Source organism: Neopsephotus bourkii, unplaced genomic scaffold, assembly GCF_033783945.1.
Source record: "Neopsephotus bourkii isolate Nb327-2 ecotype Australia unplaced genomic scaffold, CSIRO-AGI_Nbou_v1 NB_53, whole genome shotgun sequence".
NCBI classification, from domain to species: Eukaryota; Metazoa; Chordata; class Aves; order Psittaciformes; family Psittacidae; genus Neopsephotus; species Neopsephotus bourkii.
The window spans coordinates 1,447,811-1,470,406 of record NW_026900570.1 but is presented as its reverse complement, the minus strand read 5'-3'; the positions used below and the strand labels follow the sequence as shown (position 1 = coordinate 1,470,406).

Sequence of the window (22,596 nt, the reverse complement as noted above, 5' to 3'; positions counted from 1 at the left end):
TTAATTTAAAATGAATCCTGTTATTTCGCTAGAAGATTGGAACTTCTCTTAAGAGTAAGCTGTGTTAGCAATTAGAAGCCTGACACATATCTCTGATATAATGTAAAGCTGCAGCTTAATATACGATTTCTGACAGTTTCTGACCAGCTGTATCTGGGCAATTTTAGAACACAAAAATTACTTACCATTCAGTCTGTTTATTCTCAAAGCACTAGGGATTATAGAACAAAGTCTTTCCCTGAGAATGGAGGACAGAATCAGTTTTGAACCTGTTGTGTTGCACCATGCCTGCTTATGTATTGGACTAGAGGGAAAATACAGTTAAGACTGAGCCAAAAATGCCTATGGAAGGGAACCCTGCGACTTCTTCACCATCCTCATCCCTCTTAGCCCCATTTTGTCTATATTTTATTTTTAGATAAACTGTCTTTAATGGCCAACAGAGCTTTAGAGAATGTAAAAAGTCAGCTGATACCAAAAGAAAATGGACTACAAAAAGTAGTGATATTTCTTTTTCACTCGCTCACAACATTCCTCAGTCCCTTCCTCTAGCTGGACAAAATAAACTGGTTAAGTTGGGAGAAATAAAGGGGACATTACAAACAACACTCACTTCTGTATGGCTTCTTTCAATCACCTTTCATATTTTATAGAGTCACTACCTGCTTATGCATGAGGAGGGAGCAATACAGCTCTTTAAAAATACAGCTTGTGTCTGTGGTTTTCAATTCTAAGATTACAATCAAGCGAGTTTGGCCATTTGAAAGTCAGCTGCTTGGGCTGCTGACTCAGAAGGGGACTAGATACCATCTTGGCAACAGCTTGGAAAAATGTTTCCATTGTGCTGGTGAAATGAATGCAAAATATTTATTCTTTGAGCTTGTTCACAACAGCACTCTCAGCTGGAACTGAGGGTGGGGCCATGTGGAAGACATCTGTAGGAAGACAATAATGATTTGTGCAGTGCCCAAGGTATGCATAATCTTATTTCGTGATTAACAAAGGGCAAGGCTCCTACCATATGGGGTTTACAAGCTGAAGTGTAAACCGGTGCAACAAAGAATAAAAGAGAAAAGGTAACAGAGGCAGGTCAGCAAAAGAAGGGGAGGGGGCAGAATTCAAGAGGGGATGTTTTTAATTTAGTCTTTTTTCAAGTTTAGGGTACAGTAAATTGCCAGTGATAAGGTTAAAAGCCTAGATTCTTGAAATTTTTCTCTGTCAAACTTTCTCACAACTGCACAAGCCAGGACATTTGTGGTATGTAGAAAGTCTTCTTCCTTGTACCTCAGAACAAAAAGGAACTAATTGCTATTTTGTGGTATATGAGCACACATGATTCAAGCCGAAAAATAAACATGATTCTTGCCCTGAGGACCTTATTGTCCAAGAGCCTGATCTAGCAAAACAGGCTGGGCAAATTCTGAAACTGTAAGAACGTATTGGCTTAAACAGGATTGTTCCTAAGCACTATTTCCAGTCTATGCTTGCAGAATAGATTTTAAGTGTAGCCATAACATAGCTAGCAATGACAGAAGGCATTGCAGGAAGGTAACCTGAAGGTTACAGCACTGAGCTTAGTTGACATTGCTATGTATTTATGTTGCTGAATCTCAAGTCCTGTTTTGTTTTGGTTAATGTCATTGTGATGATGGCCTTGATCCAAGAAAGCAAATCGTGTGGTTAAGTATATTGGTAGTCCTGTTGGACTCAACAGTACTAGAGCACTTAAAGCTATGTGCATGCCAAGACACTTTGCTGGGTACAGGTCTTCTTTTAAAACACAAATTACTAGCTCAAGTACTGAAGATGAGGAAGGAAGTGGATGAACAGAGAGAGGGTGGAAAAAAGAGTTGGGGAAAACAATAAAGGTTCAGAAAAAGAAAGTGAGGGAAAGAGTTTGGGAATCAGAAAAGAAGACAGCTCCGGGCGACAATGGAAAATTGATAATCACCGAGTGGCAGGGAGAGCAGCAGCTGCAAGATTGCTATCTGCCTGCTGTTGTCTGTTTGGCCTTTCAAGCTTTGGGTGTTGGGATTGTATTTACTTGGAAACATTAGTGGTGTGTACTACCTCAGGATCCAGCGCCTTACATAAATGGAAACAGCTATTGATGAAGACATGGCTTATGAAAGAAGACAACAGATTCCTCTCCTACCCCTTTTCCTTAAGTATGCTGGTAATGGCCGCACAAGAGAGCATCCCAACAGACCTGTTGCACACAGCGACAGGAGGCTGCCAAAGCTGATTTCTTAGGAAGTACTGTAAGAAATAGTTTCCACAGAAAGTGCACAACTTTCTTTCCTGGAATATGTCCTCCTGAAAAAGACAGCAAGATGCCACCAAGCATGGCTATCGTACCAAAGGACATAATGCAAACTGGTCACCAAGTAGTTTCTTCCATCGTCCAAGATTTTACATGTGCAAAGGTTACATTTTGAAGAAAAAGATGCCCTCCTCAACCTTCTTTCTTTTTCTCATGCCCTCTAGCATTTGGCTGCTGCTGTTTTACAGAAGAAATCTTGGAATTCAGAGTGTTTCAGCTGCAGAATCATTAAGGAGAAAAAAAGTTTTAAAAGGAGAAAAATATAGTGCCAGTAGCTGTGCATCCTTTGGAGATCAGGGAGAGCTGGCTGCAACCATGTGCCCTATCAGAGATCACTTGTGCAACTCTAAATCACTTGGTCTCCCAGTGCCTCGGTTTGCTGTTTATGAAAAAAATAGGGTTAAACTACTATAGGTCAAAGAGATGTTCTGATGAGAGATACATTAAAAAGTTCTACAGAGCCCAAGTAGTTTTTGAACAGCAGCTGCAAGTGGCTTAAGTTAAGCATAGATAGCATGTGTTGTGTTTAAAGTTTGTAGCAACAGGCTTTTACACTGCAGACTGTAATTGTGTGTAGGGAGCTATGATGTTTTCAGACAACATCAAGATATATACAAAAGATCACTGTAGAGTAGGCTGCTCTTCTGAGCCCTAGGGAAGCGTGTCAAGAAATAATTTCATCTTTTGGCAGACATTTAACTACAATCCGCAAGTTTACCCACTTATGAACCCAGTGTTTGCCATATCCACGCTATAAACATCCACTGCCCATGAATACACTTTTATATATTCATCTCCACAAGCTCTGCAGTAAATTCAGCATGGTAGCAGGCTTGCTGGAGGTGTATCCCTGGCCCTTAGCATGGAACTAATTTAAATTTTGTCCAGTTCTAGTTCCTGGCATACAGGGAAAAGCCTTACCAGTATTTCCATGTCCTTTTATGATATTGTTTGTAGCCATAAAACATTTAGCTCAGACACCTGATATGCTTCCTGCTTAGCACAGGCCTTTCTTCATCATTCCAGAGTGTCAAACCACAGAACCAGTAGAGTGAATGATCTGGTTTCACCTGTAGTGTACCTGAAATGATGGAGGGATATAGTTAGGAGGCTGTCAAAAGGGAAAACATGCATGGCAGAAGGAAGATATCCATTGCATGTTGCTCTCACTGCAGATTTCTTTTTCACTGCAGATTTCTTTTGTGTATAACAATAAAAAAGAAGTAGGACACAAAAATTAGGTCTGAAATGATCAGGAGTAGATACAGAACTCAGAAAGAGGGTTATGTTCCTCAAGCTGTGCAAATGCAGTGCCATGTCAAAACCAGCTTTTTGTCAAAAATCAATTTATTGGAGATTACAGGTCAGTTGTAGGCTCTGTGTTGAGGAAAGTTTATTAATATATTAGTTTGTCTATACATAATAGTAGCTACTCTGAGATAACAGAATTCAGAAGCTTTAGTGGGGCCATCGATGGCATTCATGCCTAGTTTGTTAGCTGTGGGGTGGGTATGAAACCTAGAGCAAACACACAAGCCCCAAGTGCTATGAGGAAGTGCTTCTTTGGTGTTTAAAGTCCTCCAAGAACTGCACTGAAAAATACTTCGTTATCTTTGCCTGCCTCTTTGAGATAGCCTTCTAATTCTTCTTCTGGAGTCCTATTGAGTATTGAGAACCTCAGTCATGATAAGCTCTGCAGAAAATTATCACCTATAACTCAGATCATTTGCTCCATGTTTAGCCTTCAGTTACCCAATTCTTAGTGCAGCTTATGCCATGATGTGAGTTATTTGTTCAGTCTAGGTCTATGCAAAGTTCTTTAAGAAGTTTTGTTGAGATTATGGGTGATTCAGCACTGAGCTGAAGGCTGTCTCTATTTTTCAGTAAACCACCCCTGTAACTTTGACCTGCATCATCCTGCTGATGTCTGGGCTCAACAGATCTGCTTCCATCCTTTAAAAACTGATGATGATCATGAAAAGTACATTTCAACGGTAGCTACTAATAGGTTACTAGAATTTCAAAAAGCTTACTCAAGCCTGAAGTGCAGTATCAATTAACTTCAGGCTTTGTTAGGGAAAAGGTGTTTCATTTTAAGTTCAAAAAATATCGACATTGAAAGCTGGTGTAATAAAGAGTTTGCACAGTGAAATTACTATCCATGACTGAGGCTTTGAAATATAACACTAAGATGAAGAAAGTGAAATGATGTATAGTAAATGTGTTTATTTAAATAACATTTGGCTCCGAGTATTTTTAAAAAGGTATTGTTCTCAATGGCCTCTGTTCTGCATATTACTCATCAGTACTCTGGCCTCAGTCCAGCTGAAGTACTTAAGTAAGTGCTTAACTTTAACACAAATAATCCATAGCCAATGGTAGTGAATGAAGACCCAAGTAAATGTGGGGCTCACACTTTCTCTTCTTTTCTATTAAGGTAATGGATGTTTACCTGGTTTTACCATTAGTATTATCTTAATCTGTTCTTTGGGAGTTTTTTAAATGTACAATTGTCACAACAGAATATCTACTGTAACCGTGCTTATTCCCTCATTACTACAGCTCTCTCCAGCAATAATTTCCCCTTGCCCTTAACTGTGCCCCTCAGTGGGGTAAGAGGTAGGTCCTATTTCAAAGAGACTCAAGCATATGTGTGAAAACAGCTAAAGTGTATCTTTTCAAGTATATACAATAACAAACAGTTAAGACAAGAACACTTTAAAACTGGAAAACGATAAAAAATAAGTGGCATCCCTGTATTTGCAGAATTAGGTAACAAGCTTGTAACATCAGTATTCTTAACAAACCCAGGTTAGTTCCTGACAAGTACTTAACTTTTTTGAACTTTGTGTTCAAAAGGACAGAATTTAAATGTTGGACTGTTTGATTAATATTATGTCACACTGATAATGGTTGATTTGGACTCCACCTATATTCTACACAAGTAACCTGAGGAATTATTATTGGCCACAAAGAATTATGCAGGGAATGTCTTTGATATCCATGACTCAAAACTCTGCCTTATCTGAGTTGCAGAGTGATACAGGATCAGACACACAGCTAGAGATTACAGGTTATGTAAACAAATCCCACCTCTTCTTCATTTCTGTCTTGACTTCTCTGTAAGAATTTAGCTGGGGATCTAAATATTCCTTGGTCTTTTAATTCCTTTGAAGTTTATTTTTTAGAAATGCTTGACTCTTCTGTCACAATTCCATTTTTTATTTTCCCAAAGTGAAATGCTACAGGATGCTGTGTGTAAAACAGGTTCTCTGATCCTGGTGTTAGATCAAAGGGAGTTCTGTAAATCTATCCTGTTTCTCAATAAATCAGTTAACTGGGATTAACTGGAATTAAATTGCAAATTCATTTCCATACAGAAATATTTCTGAAGGGCTTTCCACTAAAAATCTGAAATCACTCTGCACATTCAGTTCACACATCTTCAGGGTAAACAGATTTCAACACTCAGTACTCTAACTGCAGTGAAGATTTAGCAGTTCCATTATCCTTTCTAGTGCTGAATGAGCTCCTATATTCCTCTCTCTCTTTTTTTTTTTTTTTTTTTTAAGGATTTGGCTAAATTTGGTTGTTGTTCCATTTATGTTATCCATTTAATCTACTAAAGATCCCCAACTGTGACTGCTCATCACTAATAATTAACTCTGTAAAGTAATTAATATCATATTGTTTTGTATATAATATAAATTAATATAATATGTTAATATAATTAATATGTTATGTTTATCATGCAGGGAGGATACCAGCAGTGGAAGGCTAGTTACTAGTTATAAAATATAAAAGCAGTACATAGTTGTTCTACATTCCATGTCGAAAGACTCCTGCTTAGGACCCCTGGGCGAGTCATATTCTGATTATACTGGGATGAAGAAAAAAACCCACTTTAAATGCAGACTTCTTACTGAAAGGCAAACTCTATCTGAGCTGTTTTAAAGAAAACTGTTAGAGGCATTATCAGCCTCACCATACGGTCCTAGAAATACACACAGAATATATAAACTTGCTCCATCGCTTCCTAGCTGTTGCAGGATAGTTCACAGAATCATAGGATGGTTAGAGTTGGAAGGGACCTTGAAAATCATTTAAACCCCCCGGCCATGGGCAGGGAAACCTTCCACTAGATCAGGTTGCTCCAAGCCCCATCTAACCTGTCCTTGAACACTGCCAGGGATGGGGCAGCCACAGTTTCTCTGGACAACCTGTGCCAGGGCCTCACCACCCTCACAGTAAGGAATTTCTTTTTAATATCTAATCTAAATCTACCCCTTTCAGTTTAAAAACATTCCCCCTTGTCCTGTCACTACATAGTTGTGTCTTTAATTTCAGCCTTGCAGACTAGGGGCAGAGCACCAACTGACCCCAGTAAGGATCCAGTGGAAAACACATGATGCCAGTACAGCATACATTGCCAATTCCAGGGTTTGTTACTGGATTTGATTACTGTGTTCTAAACAAATTGTAACCTCTGAGTTGTCACTGCCTTCCTTTATATATGCTACACACTGACATGATTATAGCATTTAGTATTTCAAAAGCCTTTTAAGACAAGAGCAAATTTTATTGCATTCCTTCCAGTACAGGAAGAAAAATTTGAATCCAGCGGTTTGTATGAGGCATCCCCTTCCTTACTAGTTTGGTTGGTGCTGGAACAGAGGTTCCTTAGAACAAATTCTTAGCAACTACAATTCCTGCATAGCTGCTGTATTCATTATGAGATTTTCAAGGTAAGAAGGACTTTATATCAGAACCAGGCCCAGAGCTCTTCACTGGGACTGCCCAGGGTCTGTCACCACCTGATGGGCTCACAGATGCCTCACTACAGCCAGCCTTTGCACTATGCAGTTAGCATTCTTAAAAGCAGAAAGGATCCAAGATAGGATCTTAACTTAGCCTCATGGATTCTAATGTTCTCAGTGGTCATAAACCACTGATACCAGTTATCACACTCTAGCAGAAAACAAGTAGGTGTTTAATTTTCAGTTTAACCAGCAGATGAAACCTTTTATTCCTGGTAATTTCCATCTTTTTCCACTTCATGAACCAGACTAAATTAAACCAAAACTAAGCAGTAAGTGTTTAAAATTAATTCTGCACAAACAGATTGCAACAGAATAAGCATATCTATGACATACATTTGGAAAAAATCTAAGTTGTTCATTGACAGCTCATCAGGAGAAGAGCTGTTAACTACTGAGCTGTAGAGAACTGTAATTGTAGGAAGGAGCACTAGCAAATGGTGGGAAAATTACCATTTCTAGTTTACTTTTGCATTCAAAATGGGTTTGCCTTGATTTGCATTTAGATGGGAATTCCTTCTTGTTGCTCTTCAATCCATTAGGTTTTATAAGGTAAGTAGCATTTTTTTCTGCTGAAGCATTTGGAAGGGGATTGGGTTTTACTGCTGAACAGGAGCTAGGAGGTGGCACCCCCAGCACATCAGTGTTAAACCTTCCTTGATCAGAATGAAAGGAGTAGAAAAGTCAGGAAGAGGTTTGACAAACGCAGCCTTGAATTCACTTGGAAATGCCTGTTTCTAAATAAAGCACAGGTGACGGTTTCGTTGCAATGCTTGAATAAGTGTGTTCCACACTGACTTATGATTTGCAGCAGCATTTCTTTTTATAGGTTGTTCTTTCTATTCCTACCTGACCATCAAAGACTATTATGTAATCTTTATTATTATTCGAAATAAGTTTGCTTTAGAATTTTTCTAATTTATAATTAAAGCTACTTGTGTGAAAAGGGGGCAAAGCAAACTGACATTTCTATTACATTGGTAGTAAACTGGCTTTTGTACAAAAAATACATAAAAGACTTTTCATTGAATTATCATAGTAACAATAAATACATTTTTCTAAGGATTGGACAAAAATGGAAACAAAAGAAAATAAGTCTGTAAGGACATGAAAATTTCCTTTTATCCCACAGCACAATCAACTATATGTAAGGGATTACCAATGAATGTTTTTTTAACCTGTTGCTAAAACCCTCCTGTGACAGATTTTACAGTCTTTTTCTGCAAAGTGTACTGGTGCTTCACTGTTGTTTTGTTCAGAAAGTTCTCCCAAAGTCCAACCTAAGACTTCCTTGCTAAAGGCTAAGTAGATAATTTCTTATCCCATAACCAGTGGACCCAGAAGATACTTTTATCACTTTCCTTCTTGCGAAAACACACTCAGGCTGCTGAGATGGGCTTGAAGACCTTAATGCTGCTTTTCAGGCATCTTTGCCAGACCTGGGTAAGAATTTCAGCAGATGGCTCAAGAGGTGTGCCCTGAGGGTCTTGTCCATCCACTCACGGGGGAAGAGAAGGTTGTGCACCTCATGAAGCACTGAATGTACCAAGTGCAGTTACTGCTGCTGGGCTTCCAGATCCACTTTGAAGTCAGCTGCATTGGAGAGGGGACAAAGGAGAGTTCATAAGCGAGTAAAAGATGCCCCGTGAGTTCCTGCTTAGAAGCATTCACCAGGTCCTTTTTAGCAGGGTCTCTTGTGATAGGATGAAGAGTGACAGCTTTAAACTAAAAGAGGGGTGATTCAGGCTGGATGTGAGGTAAAAATTCTTTACAATGAGTGTGCTAACTGGCACAGGTTGCCCAGAGAGATGGTGGATGCCCCATCCGTGGAGACATTCAAAGCCAGGCTGGAAGTGGTTCTGGGCAACCTGATCTAGTTGAAGATGTCCCTGCTCATTGCACGTGATTGGACTACATGAGCTTTGAAGGTCCCTTCCAACCCAACTGTTCTATGAATCTATGAGTCTGTCTTTCGAGATTGCTATTACATTTTCCTTCAGTTGTTTTTTCCTTAGACTAAGAAACTGGGAGCTTTTCAAGTCCTCCTTTACAGGTCATGTTTTCTGAGCTCCTAAATCATTATTGTTGCTTTTTCCTGGACTTCCTTGGCTAATTCTCGAGTTCAATACCCAAAACTGAATGCAGGATCCCCATAAACTGGCATCTAGCCAGGGAATGTGTAGAACAGATTCTCTGTGTCTTACATATAACATATTTGTAGATAGTGTGACTTTTTTTCCTCCCAAGAATCTGACATTGTTGTCTGACATGTTTATTCGTTCTCAGGTCTTTTCCTTGCACCACTGCTGCAAGCCAATCCTTTCCCATTTTATTATGCTCTACTTACCCATATCAAAGCGCATCCTATTTTTCAAAGCACTGTGGCAATTCTCAAGATTATTTTAAGTTCTAAGGCTATCCCTAAAAGAGCACCATCTCTTACCATTGAGTCATTTGAAAATATGATCAGGTTATTCATTATTTCTTCATCAAGTCATCAGTGAGTCACTGAATGATATTAGATAGAACACAGACCTCTCTGGAACCCTGTCTTCAACCCTTCCAGGTCAACACAGAAACCTTACTACCTTCCTTGTGAATACTGCTGTAACCTTTAGCAGTCATTTCATCAGGACTGTCTGGCTTGCTTGCGTGAGTGTCATGCAAGATAGTGTCAGAAGTCCTGTTAACTCCTGTTGCCTCTGCTTACCAGAAGCCAGTTACTACAGTGACTGAAGTTGCCTTGGCGTTGTTTATACACCTTGGCTGTTTCTGATGACCTTTCTTCTCCCTAACTGCTTAAAATTGTTGTATTTGTTCTCTTATCCATCTTGGAATAAAAGTTACACTTTACAGTTTATAATTTCTTGTCTCCCTCCCCTCCTTCCCTTATAGATAATATGCTAAGAAGAATGAACCTGACCAGAGATCTAATCAGTAGAGTGACTGCAAATCATAGAATCACAGAATGGTTTAGGTTCAAGGGAGCTTAAAGATCATCTAGTTCCAATCCCCCTGCCACAGGCAGGGATACCTTCCACTAGATCACATTGCTCAAAGCCCCATGCAACCTGGACTTGAGTACTTCCAGGGATGGGGCAGCCACAGCTTCTCTGGACAACCTGTTCCAGTGCCTCATTACCCTCATACTGAAGAATGTGAAGAATTTTTTTCGAATCTCTCACCTAAATCTACCCTCTTTCATCTTAAAGCCATTCCCCCTTGTCCTGTCACTACATGCCTTTGTAAAAAGTCCCTCTCAAGAATTCTTGTAGCCCCTTTAGGCACTGGAAGCTGCTGTAAGGTCTCCCTGTAGCCTTGTCTTCTCCAGGCTGAAGAAGCCCAGCTCTCTCAGCCTGTCTCCACACGTGAGGTGCTCCAGCCCTCGGAGCATCTTTGTGGCCCCTAAATCACTATATCCTAAGTAGTTGTCTGAAATAGGCCAAGTTAATGATGTCCTAGAAGTGTTTGTTTCTTCACTGGTTGCAGACGCAGCAGCCTATGGTAACCTGTTTCATATGAAAAACTACACAGTAGGTGCCATTCAAAGTGTTTTGATATAGCTGGTCTGATGACTGCCATGGATAGATACCTATCCCAGTGGATGCATTCCTGCTAATCCAGGGAGACAAAATGGCAGGAAATTACATCAAAAATAATCTGCTGCTGCTAATTACTGTTCATATCCCTGAACTGTCTCTACAATTGAAATACTTAGCGTCTTCTGATGAAAATAATGGGATTCCTTCAGTAGGACATAGGACTAAAAGGACTCCTAGGTTATCAGATAGGTTTTAACATATTCATTATAAGTGCATATATAATTTACAGGACTGACTCTACTGCCATAGAGCATTAGTCACTCCCTTTACCCTAGAAAGCTACAGAAAGGCAGACACAAAGTAAGGAGTTACCTATTAAAATCTGCATTCTAGCCTTCCCAAAAGTCCTAAAATCTCTTTCGTTTACACCCATCTTTTTATGACTTTTGCTGTTGTATCAACCATGACTTGTTTTACTTTGCCTCTACAGTGCTGGCAGTGCTGTATTAAGATTCTGTATTAGCATTATGTCGTAGGTCCATGGGTTTTGGCATAAATAATGCCCCTGTAAAAACCAAATTGAACCCTGACAATGAAGAAATGTATTCAGGCAGGTTTGGTTTTGCATATATTTCTCTTTTGAACTTCTATATGTAAAATCTATTTTGCTTATCAGTATTTAGTACATGAAGTATATACTCTCTCGTCCCATTGGGTATCTCAAAGAGTTGAAATGGGTTACCTGACACACTCTGGTAGCAAACTTTTAAACCACAATATAACTAGGTTATAGTTACTTAAAAGCTCCTGTGGCAGGTGAATGAACAGTCACAATGAACAGGTATTTAAATGTTACACTAAATAATATAATCTTAGTGAGAATTATATGTCCTTTGAAAGGCAGATCTTTTTCCTCTCTTTAACCAGTAATCTTTATTGTAGACTGGCAGAGTCTGTAGAGAGAGGTAGTACCTAAGACTTGTAAAAATACCTGCTAATCTGTCTAATGTAGTAGTTGACAAAGAACAAGATGGTATTTTCACCACTGATTTAAGCTGATTTAAGAGTGGGTTGTTTCCAGAAGGTGTGCTCCCACCGTCACTCCTGCCTTTAACACTCCTTGTGCCTATGTTAACTGCTGCAACCACACAGTGAGTTGGATCAAGAACTGATCTGGACAAAACCCAATCTTTCAGTCCCTTTGGTTTTCAGCTGCATCAGTTTCCTGTTCTTACTCAGTGTTGCACACACGCCAAATGAATGAGCAAAATGAATGCCATGATCTGCAGCTTGTGCAGAATTGGCTTAGACAAATTCTAAGACTGCAGGCAGACTGAAGGATGGGGTTTCAGCCTTTAGTTTTCTATTTCCTTTGGGTTTTTTTGGGGCAGTGTAGATGTTACAACATAATGTTACCATTACAAATCTCTGTTACTCATTAAATTACTGCCTTTGTATTATCTTGAGTTTCTCATAGTGCTCTTGATTTGGATGTAGATTCTGCCACTGTAAAATCCTGATCCTGCAGTAAGCTCTTGAGGTTCACAGCACAGTGTAGCCTGTTACATGAAATAAGTGTAACTGACTTCTCACAAACATACCCGTGTTTTATGGCAAGTGAATGCAATGTGCAGCTTTAAAGACTCAGTGTCACTTCCAGCTACAATCAGCCTTGGAGTTGTATTTCCTCATGGCTGGTGCTTACTAGATAATGATGGGGAGTAAATACTGGGGTTTTTTTGTTTGTTTAAAAAAAAATCCAACAAAACAGAAACATGACAGGTATTCCAATCAGATACGTTATTATCTTACCCTTAGTTAGCAAAAGAGGTTGAAAACTCTTATCAATATTAAGGTACATGATAAGGAAGATAAATTATTTAGAGCTTTTAAAGATAGCTGCCAGAGATAATTAAAACGTTCCAAAGCATTTTAGTTAACAGGCCAAAAATACTATAAATTAATCTAAACTGCTTTGCTATCTTCTCTGACTGGTATGAGTATTTATTGAAATCCCAGAATTCTTTTAAAAATACAACCAGGAATTAAATAGTTTAGGATTTATTTTTGTTTCAAAGGATCTTTACAGCAAAGAACTGGGTATTGTTAATGTCCTCGTCTATCATTAAAAGTGTCCCTATAGAGTCAGCTTGGGAAAAAGAAGCTGTCACCAGTAGTTAGCTTCCTTGCTTGAAACTTCTCTGGACTTCAGAAATTACAGACAACTTTCTGTTTTCCCATGATTTGTGGTTCTCCTCCCATCATAGCTTTAAATTACCTTTCATGCTTTCCTATGTTATACACACATTGCTGTGCTACCCTAGATCCATTCTACCATCCCCTCTTGAAAGACTTGCTGAGCTTCTGAAGCTTGAGCCTCTCCTTAGGCAAGAGCAGATTTTAAATGTTCTCTAATGGTGCCTGTTACTCTTTTGGAGCACCATGCATGTATGTCTGCCCACAAGATCTGTGCCATTACCAAAGAAATAATCTGTTTACCTACCTCTACAGCATCCATGTCTGAACTGGTCCTGCTGGGCTCCCTAAATAGTCAGTGGGGACCTATTCATCATAGTTAAGGAAGACTAGCCAAAGCTTACCACATCTGTCTAAGTAAATCTAAATTATGAACCTATTTCAAGTATTTCCTTATTTCCACTGATTCTGCTGTAGCTCAGACGCAGACTTGTAAAGCTGGGTGCAACAAGCTCCATTCTTGGTTAGCAGAACCTCTTACGGTGTAAGCTCCATCCTTCAGACACCAGTAACAGCAAGTAGTTTGGGCTGTCACCATTATCTACTCAGGTGCTTGAGCCCAAGCAAAGGGCTTTATACCACCTCATACCCAGCACAGTTGTTAACAGCTCTGAAATACTTGTTGGTAGTGCCAGCAATGGTGGGGCTTTCAATTTGGGGTTGTTTCTTCAAGAATGACTTTTAAAGAAGGATCATCTAGTCTGATCCACTGCATAATGTAAACTAGAATTTCACTAACCCAAAGTCAAGCTCCCCTAACTTGTGGCCGAGCTGAAACATGTCATGAGGAGCCGCAGGGCCGCCTACCGCCTTCCTCCTCCTCCTGAGGGGACTGCTCCGAGGCTAGCTACCGGCTTTCGTAGAGGCGCGGGACTTACATGGAAGACGCCGACATTCGGGCTAATCTTGAATTGTAACTTCTCCAACATTTTAAATGGAAACGAGCGCGTTTGTTCCCGGAGCGGGTACCCCGCCATGGCGGTTCGGCCCCGTGCGGGAGTTCCCTCGCATACACGGGGGAAACCCCTCATCACCACAGCCTTCCTCCCCCCCCCAGAGGGCAGTGGAACTGCCGGCTTCCCAGCCGTTGCCTCGCAGGTGAACGCGCTGGACTATACCAATCCCGCCTTTAGGGGGGGAGCGGAGGGCTTTCCTCTCCTCCGCCTCCTCTTGCAGCTCTCTAGTCCAAAGGAGCCAGGGGAACAGCCGAGACTGCAGAGACGGCTGCAAAAGGCGGTTGGTTTGGCAGAGCTCTTGGGGCAGTAAATCTCTCCCTTATTTTTTTGCGCAGAAATGGTAGTTACCTTCCCCTCCCGCTGCTGACTAGCGGGCTTGACTGCAGCAAAAGGGAATGTACCAATCCCTTCACCGGAGGGGGGAGAGGCGGGGGGGAGGCGGGGAAGAGGCGGTGGCGAGGTGTGGCGGGAAGCGCTGTCCAGCGAAAAGGCACCGGGCCTCCCCGTGCCCCCACAGGCCGCCAACTGCCGCTCTCTCCGTGCGGGGGGGAGGCGGTGCCTCCGGGAGGCACGGCCGCGGCGCGCCCGGGGGCCGCAGGGTTAATGGGCTGGGCGCAGCCGCCGCCGCCGCCGCGGCGGGGGGAGGAAGGGCGAGTCTCGGGTCCTCCCCTCTCAGTGTGTGCGGTGCGTGTGTAAGCGGCAGCGCGCAGCGAGCCGCGCGTGTGGGAGGCCGAGGGGTAGCCGCCGCCCGGCCCCAGCGCTGTCTCGCCTTCCCTGCTCTCAGCGCTCGGCGGGAGCAGCGCCAGCCGCCCCCTCAGCGCTGCCACTCCCCTCCGCCGCGCCGGGCTGCTCTGATGCTGCCGTGGGGCCGGTGAGTCCGTGCCTGGATGCTCATCTCCTTCTCCTCTCTTCCCTCCCGCAGGCGGCGGCAGCGGCTCCGGCTCCGTCTCAGCTCCCGGCCGCCTCCGAAGGGATGCTGGAGAAACTAGAGCTCGAAGATGAAGGTAAAAATTAGATGAAGGGGGGGGGGCGGGAGCACTCCCACGCCCAGGGGGGCGTGGGCAGCGGGAAGGGAGCTGGGTATCCCCGGCTGGGAGCAACCCCCGGGGCGCGCCATGCCCGGGCCGGCCGCGGTGCCGCCGACTGCGCTGGCCGTGTCTTTGCAGGGCGGGTCGCCAGCCTCCCCCTTCCACCCCGGCGCGGTCCCTCTGCGGTGCTTTTGTCCCGGTGGGTGCAGCCAGGCTGTGGCTGCAGCCGCACTCACCCTCCGCATCGGAGCCGAGGGCAGCACATGTCTGCGCCTCCCCGGCCGCGGCCGCTTCGGCGGGGCGTGCTTTTCATCTACGGTTCCAGTGAGGACTGGGGGGAAGGCAACCTTCATGTCATACTCTCTTCCTCCGCCTCCCTGTAAAATACTCATTCTCCTCAAATACGTCTGCTATACCAAATATAGACTTTGAGAGCGAGGTGCGAGCAGTGATGGAAAGCTTTTTCAACTCAAGCTTCTACTCCTTACGGATATGCATACATCTGTTTAAAGCGGACAGCTGTAAACTAAATTTTCCTTATGTGGCTGCTTTCTTACGTTGCTCTTGGCTGCCCTATAAAGAGCTGCAGCGTTAACGGAGTATGCTGTTATTGACAGGGAAACTCCTGGCAAGTTTTTCTCTCGTGAGCACGAAACTGTGATGTGGAGAAGCATGGATGTTTTTCTCGAGCTTATCTCTGAAAGATCCATATGGGATATCTCGAGCATTCATTTATAGCATATATATCCAAATGTGGATATATAGCTAATCTCTGTGCTCAGTATTGTAAAATGGCAAAGGCTTCTTGGGATATGTTGTTTTTTTCTGTAGCTGGTAACAGCTATTTGTAAAATGTGGGACAAATATTTAAGGAAAACTTTGAAAATAGTAGGCTGAGTCATTCTGTGAAAAGAAATAGCTAAGCTGGTATGCTAATAAACCAGCTTCTTGGTTACTAGTGTGCTGCCTGCATTTGTGGGGTTGGTCTGAAAAAGTAACACCTCTTATTTTAAGCTTTCTGTGAGCAAAGGAGGCTCTTAACTGGATTCCGTATGGTTTTTTCTTTAGGCGTCCAGACAGAGTTTGAATTGCAATGAAATGCTTGTGCCTTTGTGAAGCTTGAGCATGATTAAGTATGAATGCTTGGTGCAAGGGATTTGTTGCTAACTTGTAGGGGTTTTCCCACGTACAGGCTTATGAAGAGTTGGAAAGTTACTGACTTACGGTTTGTTTTTTTTTTATTATTTTTTATATTTTTTTTTACATAAAGCTTGTTACTGCTTGGTAGGAGATCCTAAAACCTGCTGAATCACTAGGAGTTAAGCCATTTTAAAAGGTATTTTAAGCGTCTTTATAAATTTCGGTATCCTAAAATGGTTTATAGGTTAAAGCAAACAAACAAAACCCCAACAACTAGAAAAGAGTTAATTTTGAAACACCTTTGCAGTTTTAATAGTGTAACAGTACTATTTGGATACACTTGATCAGACTGAATATCTGTATGTGTCTTCTAGAACACTGCAATAAGATAACGGGAGTTCTTCAGAAAAGTTAGTAGGCTTTTTACATTTGTTCCCCCGTTTTCAGCCTTCTGTTTCCCTTTGTTTCAATTCATTTAGATTTAAAACTAAAGCTTTGTCTGTGAGTACTCAAGCTGGGTGGGTGAGAGCAGTTCAGGGATCTGTCAAGAGATAATAGCAAAGCTGTGACCGGTTTGAAGTATTATGTGAATTTTGAAAGGAAGCAGTTGCCTTAATAGCCTTTGAGACTTAATGAACGCTTGATTTTAAAGCTGGAAAGGATGTAGGGTGCTGTACTGAGAAAGTAGGATGCAAGTAAGATTAAGAGTGTGAATGTCAGATCAAAACTTGCTGTTCAGAATGCGTCTACATGAGGAGGCCTGTAGAAGGAGAATCAAAGAAATTTGAGATGCAGATGAAAATGCGGCATCTTAGTTGCAGTGCATGTTTTATGACCTAATTTTTTGCACCAGTTGGTGTAGTTGTATTTGTGGTAATATTGGGGTGCGGAAGTAAAATGACATCTGACAGTATTAACTTCTAATGTTGGACAAGTAGTAAGTGCTCAAAAGTTGAGAAACTTCTTTGCAACCTGGTAAGATTTAATGAAGTGGCTGTAGCCGCACTATAACTTAGGATCTTTTGTCAAACTTAAGTCTGTCTGCTGGTACCTAAAATTGTGAGTTAAATGAGAAACTTGAAACTTGTTTTGAAGCTGCTTTCCTGACTGCCTTTACTTCTGAAAGCTTCCTCTTGCTAGCTTTCCAGTTCCTGTATCCATCAACAGTTGCTAACTGTCATGTGTATCAAATTATGCTTGAAACAGAAAAGCTTAATAAAAGAGCTAAAAAATGAGGCTGTGTGCACAGAATGCCATCCAGTATGCTAAGATGGATTTTTGTTTGTCCCTCTCAACACTTACACAAATGAGAAATTGAAAGCAGAGAGGGCATTCATTTAATTTGGATTCTAATTAAGAGGGTTAAATTGAAAAGAAATGGTACTAGAAGGATTTATAGTCTAAGTAGTACTGTAATGAAATATGCAGAGTCTAGCCTGATGATGTGATTTTAGTAAAATGGTATTATCAACTGAAGGGCAGTTTTCTTTGTTATATGCAAAGAAAGATACTGCACAACTAGCATGGACAGTATTAGACATGATATTACTGGCTCAGAAGGAAGTACTGGTCATTTTTTTCTGGTTTAAAACATCTTTACTGGCTGAATTCTCTAGGATTAGTATAACTTTTTATTGGTGGGTCACTAGTTCTGTCTCGTGGCTTAATAATAATACTGCTCTTGTGGTGTGTACTAGCAACTGTTAATGAAATGATGTTAAACAGCATGAACTGCACTACAACTGAAACGGGACAGGCTGTAGGCTGATTAAGCGCACAGAGGAGAAAGACTGGATAGGCCAGTGGATATTGATTTTATTTAGGACTCCCTAGAGGACCTTTTTCCGAACAGCACCCAGAGCAGGAAGGTAAAAACTCTAGCATAATTGGTCCAGAACCTCTTTTTAACTGAAGGATGCTGTGTTTCAAAGTAAACAGAAAACTTCTTAGAGTAAAATACTCATCCTGCTCAGGATTCCTTGGATGGGAATGAACTACCTGTGTCTCCTCAAAAAGCATTGAAGCTACCTGGTGGTGGGTGTGGAGTTTCTCATTGTAGCCTGAAATAGATCAGGGCTGAGAGACCTCTCATAAATGTATATAAATGATCAAACCCCAGTGTTCTCATACATACTGTGGGTTTGCTTGTTCAGCTCCAATGTTTGTGCAGTCATGTTTCTATAGTAAGGTTGCTTTTTCGTCTGAACAGTGTCAAGAGTCGTCTGAGTTTTATTTTATGGAGGATACTATGAGCTTGGAGAACAGCAAGGAGAGATTATTTTGAAGATATGAAAAACGGCTTTAGTTAACAATTTACGCCTATTAACTTTAATTTGTTAAGCTGGAATTCCAGAAATTGTTGTCTTCCAATGGCTACCTATGCTGTGAGAGGAGAAACTGGATTGCAGTAGCAAATGAGTAGCTAACACATGCCTTTCAATTGTTTTGATTTAATTGTTATAGTTCTAGCATGTCATTTTGAAAACTAGTTTTGTTGCAGTCTTGGCTCTCATCCATGTTAATCTCTTCCATTTGCTCATCTTGGGTAATAAGGTAGTACCTACTAAAAACAGAATTAACTACTTTTCTGTAGCATCTGCTAGCTCATGGAGGCTTTCTGAGGTATTCTCTGCAGGCAGAGTTAAGTTAATTGCAGGATTCTCCTGGATCTGCTCTCAATTTGTAGTCAGAAAAAAGAATTGTGTGAAGTGCCTGCAGTGATTGTAGCATCAGCATCATGGGACTGATGCACTCGCTCTTCGATGCTCTACTTCTCTGGATTGCTGCACAAAGCAGCATTTGGACAGTCATTTGATAAACAGTTTGCATTACAGTGGAATTTCTCCTACTAATGCTCTGGCCTTCATCTCATTCTTCCTGTATCATCCATCTCTTCTGTCACTGCTTGTTTCTGGGTGTCTCCTGAAATAGACTTTTACTAGTAATTTCATCTCCTATTAACTAATTGTTGTGTCTGGGGTCATTCCTTCCTTGCTGTGCAGATTTTCCTATTGTATTAAAAGTAGTTTCTTATACGGCTCTTCCTGTCTGCCAGCCTCCTGCTGTCAGCTGTATATCTGCATCAGTGTATGAAAACAAATGTTGCTCTGAGGCCAAAAGTAGTTTGTAATAAAATGCATGTTAGTGGCATACTAGATCTTGTTCAGTTCTTAAGGCTGAAGGATTAGGTGCTCAGGGTAGGAGATAGTGAAGCTAGGGCATTCTTTTGCAAATGTGTTTAATTTCTAATGAACACTCATTATGCTATTCTTAAAGCTGGTGCTCTCTGGAGCACAGAAACAGCATCTTGCCCACAGTATGTGCTTTGAGATATCTGGGCACATTGCCATAGTGATAGGGGATGTTTTACATGAACTTTTCCACAGCAGATTAGAATCCTAAATGGACATAGTGAGAAATTATTAGATGGAGATGATAATTGATCTTAACAGACTTCATGTGGTCTTAGAGCTTGCAGTGATTTTTTTTCTTCCTGCTTTAGAGTTATTTTGTGGCATAATATGAGAGGTGCAATAGCAGATTATAAGAAAATCTGATTCTTGGTGCTTTTTGTTCTGGCTGTGTGAACTGAAGTAACTCTGAACTCTTGCATCCGAAACTGTGGACCACTGCTTATTCCACTGAAGTTACTCAGCTTATATTTTTCTGTCATTTTACAACAAAGAATATCAATAGGGCAACGGACTTTCCTGTGATGTACTTTCCAGAGTTGTTAAAAGAACAACATATCTGGAGTATTCAAATGTTCACCTTTATTAGAGCATGCAAGAAATTACAACAAAATGCCCCATTGTCCTAGGCAGCCGCATGTCATTTGTCTGCCAGTTTGCTATATAGTAACATCATAGACTTAATTTTTTTTTCCTCTTTCCTGGAAATTTCCATCTTCAAAGTTGAAAGATGAAAGTTATGTATGAAATGACAGGTACCTGAAAGTATAAAACTTTGAGGTGTACAAAACAGCCAATGGGAGTTTTGTTGTCTTAGATGAAGACTGTTCCTGCAATCCACATGCACGTCTCTACTTTGTGTGAGTGTTGCACATGGTTGTTCTTGTCAGCCCAGTGCTCACTAGCTCCAAGCAGTCCTAATTCTTGCTTCTCCTACATACATGACTCTCTTAACACGGTATTTATTCTTACACCGAGGGTTGCCTACTCTGTCTTGGCTAGGAAATAACCAGTTGATAGCAGCTAAAGCTTGCAGACCTCCTTGGGAAGCAAAACTTCTTAAGCCTTACCAATCTGGAAAGCTATGCTTTCGTACAGCAGAAGGTATGGCTGTGTTACACAGAGTGTGCTCTGAAACTCTCTGCTTTGGGTCTTGTGGCACACAAGAGCTTCTTAACGGAAAAGCTTCCATAAAACCTTAATGCAGTCAAAACCCCTATTATCCCTAACTTGTACTTGGAGGCAGTGAAATTGTTCTTGCTCAGACTGCCTAGAAAAAAACCTGGAAGAATGTTTACCATGGCAATGAGTCTGTGTAATTGCTTTGGCAAAGCTGCATGCAGCTGACAACAGCTTTACAGGAAGTGTTGGGGCTGATTGTGTCCAGGTAGTGTTGCACCTGCATGATTTGCAAATGTTATCTTCCACATGAAAGCTGTTATTGGGCAGCAGCTGTCTCTGGGGAATATTAAGACAACCTGGTATTCTCCTACACTTGAAAGACATTATTGTTTCAGGTGTATGTATATATGTTAGTATCTAGTGGCCACTGTGAGCTACTGTTTCACAGTAGCCTTTACAGCCACTCTTGTTAGTGCTGTCACTTTCATTTGCATCAGATGAGGGACAATGTCAACTCTGTAAATAACTTTCCTGCAGAACTTCCTTGATCCAGAAGCTGTTTGGTTTGATAGTGTGCTATCACAGTTGGTAAACAACTGTTTAATACAATATCAGAGGCTTTGGAAACATAATCTCAACTTCCAAGTGTCCTAGGAACTCCCTGATTTAGAGGTACTGAGCAGCATTGTGTGCTTGAGTAATGTTGACATGGAAGATGTGACAATATCTGCATGGCCTTTTATATATGGCTACAAGATGCTGTTATTTGCCTGTGACTGCTTTGCTGAGCATTACCATGATTAGGCAAGGTGACAGTTGAGGCCTTTCCTCAAGAAACTGCCAGGGTGCTGGTCTGCAGTCTTCTGACAGACCTCTCCAATGCCCTATGTATGCAGGGGTGACAGTATAGATAAGACTATTATTGTCTTGGTAGTATGCTAATCTCAACTGTTATATTTGGCTGCCAGGGTCAGTGTTCTTGGAAAACTTAGTGCCTTGGGGCATGACTGACTACTGAATGAAGGTGACTTGGTTTAAACTGAAGTAATGCCAATGTGACGAGAATGATAACGGAGTATTTGCATAAATTGGCTCAATGTAGCTGTTGCTAAACAATCATAAGAAATGTTTCTGCTTACTAATCGTCTGCAACAGATGTGGCTGTCCTTTAAGATAGGACTTTTTGTAATGTGTGCTGGTTTTTTCATAACTTGAGGGTGGACGATCTCGAGCTTTCTGGAGCCTTTCTTTAACTCAGGTGACATCAGCACTGCTTTCTGTTAGGAGCTTGCTCTTTGGGCAGCACTTAAGCTGTGTGCAGTTACTTTATTGATTTGAATGTCTTGAATTCTAAAGCTTACAAGTGTACAGCAGAGCATGTGATTGGGGGCAAGTATGTAAGTCCAAAACAGGAGTTGGGGTACTGTTTTTTTTGTAACAGTTCTTGCATCTTGAAACAAAATGTACCTCCCCATATTGAGACGGTTTGGGTGCATGTTGTGGTGGCCTTTTACTCTTCTTTGAGTAGAGAAGGCTGACAAAGGCTGAATCTGGGAGGTCAGGGGCAAGTCATTTTGTGGAAGAGTTCTACCAGTGGCTAGGATTAACATATAGTCAAAACAGTTGAGTACCAATACAAGCATGACTGGGAGAAAACAAAGTTGAATTTGACTTTTAGGTGTCCAGTTTGGCATCTAGATGGAGCTTTGGAAAGCTTAAATAACTCTATCCTTCTAAGAGTAAACCACATCTGAGACTATTTGAACGTGATGTGGATATTTTCAAGGTAGTTTTTGAATACTATTTGAGTAAATATAACTTGGTTTTAGATTCTTGTCTCTTCTGCTTAATTTTATATGGATTTTGCTGATTTATGTGAACCAGTTTGGTGATTTTGCCAGTTTTGACTGGCAGAAGTTAAATAGCACTCCTACATTATCTAAAAGCAGTTTTCATGTGCTGTACCCCAGTGGTTTTATTTGTGATGCTACTTCTCTGATCTCCCTCTTTTTTTTTTAGGGTATTTTTTTTAAGGGGTATGTGTTGTTTTGTGGTTTTTTTTACAATATTAATTTGCTTTTCTCTGAACTGTGACCAAGTGTTAGTTGTGACACTGGGCATTTTAAGAAACAAACTCTTTTTTTTTTTTTTTTTTTTCTACCATTCCCTTACACTGTGGTATTCTTTTCTGCTGCTTAGTTTGAACTTCTGCTGATGCAAA

At 41.2% G+C, this 22,596-nt stretch overlaps 1 protein-coding gene and 1 long non-coding RNA gene across 10 annotated transcripts in view; one reads left to right on the top strand and one right to left on the bottom strand.

Annotated features, from left to right (window-relative positions):
- LOC133210060 (uncharacterized) overlaps positions 1-14,005 on the bottom strand; it is a 30,988-nt gene extending 16,983 nt beyond the window's left edge. Inside the window, exons 1-2 of the long non-coding RNA XR_009724847.1 lie at positions 13,817-14,005; positions 3,245-3,404 (exon numbers count right to left, since the gene is read on the bottom strand). This is a non-coding gene — a long non-coding RNA (uncharacterized LOC133210060). The remainder of the gene's footprint in view (positions 1-3,244; positions 3,405-13,816) is intronic.
- Positions 1-22,596, top strand: part of PRKAG2 (protein kinase AMP-activated non-catalytic subunit gamma 2) — a 217,887-nt gene that overhangs the window by 152,877 nt on the left and 42,414 nt on the right. For 7 of the 9 annotated variants that reach the window (XM_061349017.1, XM_061349035.1, XM_061349044.1 and 4 more), the window contains one exon: positions 14,817-14,898. In XM_061349017.1, the coding sequence (XP_061205001.1) occupies positions 14,817-14,898 (82 nt within the window). Of the gene's footprint in view, positions 1-14,155; positions 14,175-14,321; positions 14,579-14,816; positions 14,899-22,596 lie in introns of those variants that run through there. The other 2 variants (XM_061349075.1, XM_061349055.1) reach the window with 2 other exon arrangements.